Source organism: Sinocyclocheilus rhinocerous, unplaced genomic scaffold (genome assembly GCF_001515625.1).
Source record: "Sinocyclocheilus rhinocerous isolate Xijiao unplaced genomic scaffold, SAMN03320098_v1.1 scaffold837, whole genome shotgun sequence".
In the NCBI taxonomy this organism is placed as follows: Eukaryota; Metazoa; Chordata; class Actinopteri; order Cypriniformes; family Cyprinidae; genus Sinocyclocheilus; species Sinocyclocheilus rhinocerous.
In genome coordinates, this window is record NW_015650219.1 from 1,071,998 (window position 1) to 1,080,114 (window position 8,117).

At 38.4% G+C, this 8,117-nt stretch overlaps 1 protein-coding gene across 3 annotated transcripts in view; it reads right to left on the minus strand.

Annotated features, from left to right (window-relative positions):
* LOC107711573 (histone deacetylase 8-like) overlaps positions 1 to 8,067 on the minus strand; it is a 42,398-nt gene extending 34,331 nt beyond the window's left edge. For all 3 annotated transcript variants that reach the window (XM_016516571.1, XM_016516572.1, XM_016516570.1), the window contains exons 1-9: positions 7,765 to 8,067; positions 7,298 to 7,350; positions 7,050 to 7,180; positions 5,535 to 5,676; positions 5,141 to 5,253; positions 3,624 to 3,701; positions 1,959 to 2,067; positions 1,670 to 1,842; positions 746 to 840 (exon numbers count right to left, since the gene is read on the minus strand). In XM_016516571.1, the coding sequence (XP_016372057.1) occupies positions 746 to 840; positions 1,670 to 1,842; positions 1,959 to 2,067; positions 3,624 to 3,701; positions 5,141 to 5,253; positions 5,535 to 5,676; positions 7,050 to 7,180; positions 7,298 to 7,350; positions 7,765 to 7,878 (1,008 nt within the window). In that variant the 5' untranslated portion in view covers positions 7,879 to 8,067. The remainder of the gene's footprint in view (positions 1 to 745; positions 841 to 1,669; positions 1,843 to 1,958; positions 2,068 to 3,623; positions 3,702 to 5,140; positions 5,254 to 5,534; positions 5,677 to 7,049; positions 7,181 to 7,297; positions 7,351 to 7,764) is intronic.
* Positions 8,068 to 8,117: the final 50 nt, after the last annotated feature.

Below are 8,117 nucleotides of genomic sequence, written 5' to 3' on the forward strand. Positions count from 1 at the left end.
TTGTTTAACAAGACAATATAATATTTTGTACAATACAATATTATAAGTTCTCCCCCCAAAAAAAGAAAATCCCTGATTAACCTATCTTGAAGTATTCCAGAGAGCTCAATCTCTTCAGCAGCATTAATCATCATCACGACTATCATTGTCGTTAACGAACACCCTGACAGTTATCTACACTGTTTTACTTTGGTTGTTTGCCCTGTGGAGAGGTCAAAGGTCAACATGACGCAGGAGGTCATGACATCTGAAACAATGGCATCTTTTATTGCGGTGACCATGAAAGCGCTCTCTATAAACATTAAAAGACCTTCTTTGGGAGTTGGAAGAAAAGAGAGATATCAAACTCTCCCAGACCAACCAGAAGGCCTTTCCAGCCCTTCATCTCTCCTCAGAAGCTTCTCAAAAAAGCATGAAAAAGGCTCACTCAGAAATGGGTACACACATTCTCTTTCTCTAAAGAATGAGAAAGAGGAGAGAGGGGGCATAAACAGTTGAGGAAAGAAAAGCACAAGTCCCTCTCAGTCAACCGGTAGGGACAGAGTAGTATTGTTAAGACCCCTTCACTGGTGTGTACACGCACGCCCCCCTCCCTGCTGCTGAATCACATGAAAACAAACCCGGTTATTGAGAGGTGCTTGGGCATCTTTGATTAGACCGGGTGACTCAGCAGGAATGGAAGAGGAAGAGGAGGAGAGTGGAGTTTTATACAGCTGCTGAAAGAAGAGAGGGAACGGGGTCTCACCTCGTGGTCCGGGATCTCAGAAGACAGAGTCTGTCCTAGGACGGTCCCTGTTAGATAGGTCCAGCAGCGGGCAGTATTGGCAAGGTTATAGCCGCCTGAGAAGGACAGAGAGAGGCAGATTTGTATACGCAGAGAGCGAAAAAGAGAGCGAAGGGGGATTGAAGTCAGCAAAAGGGCTTCATTGTACTAGTGTAATTACTACCTTTCATCTAGAGCTTGGCTAGGCAGGTCTGCAGCTTAGAGCTCATTTCAAAATGGGCTAAAATCACAAAAGTTCACTTTCTTCTCTCAGACAACCCCCCCACCCCCTTTAATACACTTTCTGGCCGAGTCAGAAAGCTGGCAACAAGGACAGAAGATGTAGTTGTCAGAGTTAAGGCATGGAGGGAGAACAAACTGAGGCATGACTGCTGAAGCCGTCTATCGATTTATGTTTTTTAAATGATTTGTTCACCCAAAATGAAAATTCTGTCATAATTTACTCACACGCACGTCGTACAAAAGCCATAACATCTTCAAAACACAAATGAAGATACATTTAATAATCTCTTGTAATTTTTGACAATCAATGCAACCAACATTTGCACAAAAGGACATTGTAAACATAATCCATGGGAATGCATGAATAAAAGAAGAAATTAAATCCGTTCATCATAAAAACCAAACATGTCTCTTCAGAAGACATGGATTAAACTGCTAAATTCATGTGGACTACTTTTACGTTCTCTTTATGAACTTTTTGGAACATGAAAATTCTGTTGGGTGGACTTTGCATAGATAAAAATGATGAGGGAATATTTAAAATATTTGTGTTAAGATGAACGAAAGTCTTAAGAGTTTGGAACGACATGAGGGTGAGTAAATGATGACAGAATTGTAATTTTTGGGAGCGTAATATAATTCTACAAAAACAATGACACACACCTCCTCCTAGAAGCAGAGTGGGTAACTCCCAGTCCAGTATATAGTTCAGACATTTTCCGACTCCAACCGGAGTCATATTGAAGGAGCACATGGGGTCACCCGCCATGGTGTCCGCTCCAAGTTGCATCACAATTGCTTCAGGGTTAAACAGAGCTTTGACTTCCTGCATCACACTGAGAGAAAACCCCAAAAAATGAAATAATGTCTATGTTTAAATGACACTGAACCATGGGGACAAACAAAACATTGCAAGGAACTTAGATCGCTTGGTTACTGGATCTTTACAGACCTAGTGAAGGTCTGGCAGTACCGATCATCACGGATGCCATCCTCGAGGGGGACGTTAACAGCGTACCAGCGTCCTTTACCCAGCCCAGTGTCAATCACATCACCTGTGCCTGTCAAAGAAATTATAATGAGAAGCTAATGTTGGTCTCTTTGAAGGTCATTCATATGACTGATAGAACTTATGTCAGGGCCAGTATGAATTATCTAAATGAAGCTTTATTGAGCACTGATGTTGTTATTTACAGAATCGTTTAAAAGTGTGGGTCATTAAGATTTTTTAAAATTAATCATTAATCATTAATTTGATCAAAAATGACAGAAAAGACAGAAATTATATTTCAAATAAATGGTGTTCTTTTGAACTTTCTTTTCATCAAAGAATCCTGAAAAGATGCATCACCGTTTCCACAAAAAAATAAATTGAGCAGTTTTCAACTGTTTTCAACACTAATAGTAAGAAATGTCAGAATGATATCATCATATCAGATATGGAAGCCTGGAGTAATGATGCTGAAAATTCAGTTTTGCCATCACAGGAATAAATTGCATTTTATATAATAACATTATTTCACAATAGTACTATTTTTACTGTTTTTGATCAAACATTAAAAATACTTCACCAACCCCTAACTTTTGAATGGTATTGTCTTTTCTTAGATGAAGCTGTTGCAGTGAGATTACATACTCAAAAAAAATTTTTTTGCAGCTTGCTTATTTGCCTAACTATAATTATTAAACAATTTTAAACCTAATTTCGTAATGTGAAGTCAATAAAAATTTAAACAGATGTTTACTTAAATTGAACTACATGAACAAAATTTAATTGCCGTTACCGTACCACTGCTGAAACTGTGCAGGGGATTTCCAGTTCCCAGCATGCTATGCATGGAAATGGACTGGGAGAGAAATGTTGAAATGAAGTGTTATGTTTCTGAAGATGAAAAATTGGGGGAACTTGCTAGTGTTTAATGCTCTGTTATATTTGGATTTAGAAGAGTTGCTGTTATGTTGGACTTTCAGGCATTACCTGCGGTGAAGAGCAGGCTAATATAAAGACTACACTTTACTCAAAGAGCAATTACTGTGCAGATGCAAGTGCAGTTGATCAGTTTCTTCCGCTTCTGGCCAAAACCACACAGTATGGTAGAAAAAAAGTTGCATTCAGTATGTGCACAATTGCTAGCTAGTAAAGAGATTCAGTTGGGTTATTTTGACAGTTAGTCCATTTTTTTTTCAATTCAGTCAGGTTTCCGCTACAAGCATCTGAATCATAATTTTATTTTAATGTTAAGAAAATCTATTCCAAGAGTGTCCACATATGAATTAATATGAATTCTGAATGTGTCATTTGTGAAGATCACTTGGCAACTGTGTTGCAAAAACAATCCATTAATAAATCATTAAGTAAATAATAATTAAATCGTAGAACATCTTGCATTTGCCCAGTTACTTTTCCAAGCGCTATTGTTAAGCTACTGAAGGGGCTCTCAGAGTCTCCAAGAAGCCACAGAGCTCCAGTCTCCGTTATCAGCTGGGTAATCAGACTCTGGGCGCTGGAGTGGAGCCTGCAGCTCCAGCTCTGGCATGGCTTGAAACATGACTGTCAATTAAGGGAATTAAAAGACGCGCTGGTCTTCACTGAGGCATAGAGGCATGCCGAACTAACCTGGGAAGAAGCCAGGGGAGAACTTGTGCAGAGACACTGTCATGACTTTAGAGGTGAAGCTGAAGGCGTCCTCCACACCTGGAGAGGAAACAATGCAGAAGTCCACTTAAAGGGAAGGATATTAAATTAGGTCAGAGTAAAAGCTTAGAGGAAGTGCCCTTTTTCACTGATGGATTTGTGTTCTAATTGAGAAATAACCTGAACTGATAACAGATGAATACAAACAAGGAATATGAGCTACTACTTTCTAAACATCTGAGTCTAACAAATAAAGATTCTACAACAGAAAAAAATAACCTGGCATATTTTTTTAACCTGCATTTTTTACCTTAACACACAGTGATAAGGGTCTGAATTGGTCCTTTCTATAGCCGGGTTTCCATCCAAAGTTGCGAATTTTACTTATGCGCAAAACTGGAATATCGCATAAAACATTTGCGAACAAGCATCGTTTCCATCCAACAAGTCAAAGAGAACAAAATCGTCACTTCCTGATAAACTGGCACTATAAATCACTAAGAAAAGTAGGAGAATATAATAATTTTCATATATAATAAATTACTTGCGCCTCAATGAATGCTGCTGTTTGGAAACGCAGTCGTGTAAGACATTTCTGGGAGGCAATTATACAGAAATACTTTGACAGACTTTGCTCGTGCATTTCCGAATGACCATAACAACATGTCAGATGCTGTGAATGAGATAAATGATTCTGTGGACGAGGTTTTGCCGTCCCATAGCGCAAAGTCACATGACTTTTTTGATGCGCTTGGAGGAATTTATTCGCAAAATGCATTTCCATCTCCCATTATTCGCATCAACCCTTTTTCGCACAAGTCAAAAACCACCTCAAGCGAGCGTAAAAACTTTTTTGCGAATTAAGGGATTTTTATTCGAAATTTGGCGTTTCCATCACTCGTTTCTCATGCGATACTTCAAAATGAACATTAAAATAGGGTGATGGAAACATAGCTTATGATATCATTTCCTGTTGTATGCTTTTCCATGACTTTAATCTGGTGGACCAAGGTGTTTAAAACATTTATAAGCATTTTTGTTCAAATTATTTTTCTCTAAGAAATACAAAATAAAATATTATGCAAAACTACCTAATGAGATTTCTTTTCAAGAACTTTTAAAAAGACTTTTGTTTGTTATTATGATATCAGGGTGGTTGTACCAACCTGACATTTTTGTTTTACTTTATGTCTCCCTCCCAAAAAAAACCCTCAAAATGACGTTTAATTTGGAAATGTAAAAAAGAAAGAAAAAAAAGGTGCATTAAAACTATTGTATGCATGAACTGCATGTGTTTTTATGTGTTTTTAAATAAATTCATTAATGAAATTGAGTGTCATGCCACTGACCCATCTAACATTTGCTCTTGGTGTTAATGTGCGTTTGGAAATCAGGTAGAAATCTAAAGCCAATTTGTGGACTATTTGTGGAAAAGAAGGATGCTAAATGCTATTAACAACAACAGGCTGTTATGGTTATTGTTATGGAAGTGTTATTACCATCTCCATGGTGAAGGTCCACATCCACATAGAGAACTCTCTCATACTTCTCGCGCAGTTTGAGGATTCCAAGAACAGCGTCATTCACATAACAGAACCCAGATGCCTCGTCCCTTATATAACAACACATATTCAATCAGCTGCTCCAGTGACCCACTGAACAATGTCCGACACATACATAAACATTCATCTACAAAAAACATACTTTATGAAAACTCAGCTTGTTTAACAAGCTTCTGCAAACAAATTGTAACATCAAAATTTGAACTTGGTTTAAACCATAAACCATGCAGATCTTCTTAGTACTTATGCCAAAGATGCCACTGGCATCTCAATGATTGATGTGGACGTGAAACACAAGAGGGTGGGGACAAGGCCTGTTGTGCCGTATTACTTCTTGGCGTGATGCCACCCTCCGGCCCAGTTGATGGCCACATCACTCTTTCCATCAAGGAGATTCTGGGCAGCAGTCAGAGTGGCTCCTCCAACGGCAGCCGCGTAATCAAAAATACCCTCCACCACCGGACAGTCATAACCTGAAAAAAAGAGAGCGACAAGTGGGGGGTTTGATAACACAGAGGGACAATGGGATGGGGTGTAGAGAGGAAAGTGAGAGGGAAGATATGGAGAGGGAGAGTGAGAAAGAACAATAAACACTGAGCTACATTAAAAAGATTCTTTTGGTCAGTGCCGATAGCCTCGTGGGCAGTGTGCCAACATATAGCGCCGTTGCACTTCGGGTGTCCCGAGTTCGAGTCCCGGCTCGTGGACCTTTTTCAATCCCCCCCCCTCTCCCACTTTGCTTCCTGTCAACCAACTTTCCTATCATAATAAAGGCAAAAAACACCAAAAATAAAATCTTAAAAATCTTTGTTTCCCCCTCAAAAACAATAACACTACTCTCTATCCCTGGAGATTAGTACGAAGTGTCAGTTTGTCAGGCATTTAAATTACACATGGCCGTGATCCAGTACAAAAAATGAAACACTGATTGTAATAACTGGAAAGTCTGAGAAAGATTAAAGTATAATACTGTCCTCTGCTGTAAGCAAGAGGGAACTGCCTGCACTGCATGCAACACAAGGGACACTATAAACTTGGCTGACACACTAATGGCCAAAAGTGTATATGGACACCTAATTCTAATTCAAAGGGTTTTAAACAGGGCTCTGGGGACCAGCAGGGGGACGAATGGGGGAGCTAGGTGGTCTGTGAACATTTTTTAAAACAATTTAAAGGGCTGCCATATTTAACATGTCAACTTACGATATAAATTAAATCATTTTACATCAATTAAATGCTTTCTGAAAATATAAATTTAAATGCGATTGTCTATTAAATGCTAGTTTTTAACAGGAAGAAATACAAAAAAACAAATAGGAACAACGGTGAGATGTACAGTAGGTGCCCCCCTACATATTTTTGCTGGTACTTTTGTTGTAATGATGACAAAACTGCTTGCTTTCAAACATCTTATTTAACAGAGCAACTAGGATATTGACAGATATTAAATAGGAGTGTTAAAAGAATAAAATATTTCTTTGGATTTACATAAATTCAATTTAATTTTAATTTGTCCCCTCAAGAACTAAATAAATAAATATTTTATTCTTTTAGCACTCCTATTTTAATATCTGTCAATATCCTAGTTGCTCTGTTAATAAGATGTTTGAAAGCAAGCAGTTTTGTCATCATTACAACTATATTAAACAAAACATAGCTAATGCTCTTGTGTCAGAAGAGGAGCAAGTTCCTGCAACCAGAATCAACATCTTCCCAGAGGAATGGAAACTGCTGGAAAAGGAAGTCCTTATTTATACTCATGATTACTGTACAAACTTATGGCCATGTAGTACAGTAATCACGGGCCTAATCATCTGAATTCAGGTCTATTAAACACAAGTCTCACCCAGTCCAAAGTCAACAGACTGAGGATCATCATTGTCCCCGTCCTGGCTGATCTTGTGCAGGTGCTGTAGATAAGAGTCTGTGTGAAACACGGCCATCTCCTCTATTGAAGCCACATGAGGCTTCACCACCCTTAACACACGCACACAACAGTTTCAACAACATACACATCAGTTAACATTATTTACATACTAGAAAATACATATTTAAATACTGAGAAATTGTCAATTATGCATAATCTTGACACACCTCATGTATTTTAATAAGCCATACGCCTCAATCAATGAATGCACCATACTCGCCTGTGAGAGAAAGAGAGAAGTGAAGAAAACCAACCATATAACGTTACTCATTTAACTTTTTACACTTTATGCATTCAAACAATTACAGTAATACTGTGTAGTACCCCGGTACTGTGAAGGTTTCAGAAAATACGTTCAGGTGTTTTCATATATTCCATGTTAGTTACTGAATAACACATTCATACAGATTGGTATTTGAATGATACTCCAAAATAATCAAAAGAATCCCACAGTAATTTACTATGGTAGACGTCCATAACACAGTACGTTACTTTTCCATTAGTACCAAGCCAGCTAGAGCAAACGCGATTCCCTCTCACGTTCATGTCTCTATTATAATATTCACTATGAATCACACTATGCGTGTTGTGTTTGGGAGTGTGTGAAGTAACGTTAACGTGCAGCTCTTCTCACCCGGTTTGGCACTTTAGACAGCGAGTCGCATGTCTGGATGTACTCCGGACTGTAAACATACACCACGCTACGATTTCTGCTTTTATCATAATTACTCTCGCTTTTATCACTCATTTAAAATCAAACTATTAAAATCAAAGCACCTCATAAATCGATACAGAGCCTTTCGGTGCACTCCGGCCGAACGTTACAGCAACAAACGTCCGTTATTTCAAAATAAAAGTCCGGATATTGAACCAAGAACAACTTCTCTCAAGACACTGTAATGATGGTTGTCAAGATAATGTGGTGTTTTGGCTTCTCCTTTCTGATGGGAAACAGAAAAAAACTCACAAATGTATGGGTAATTCAAT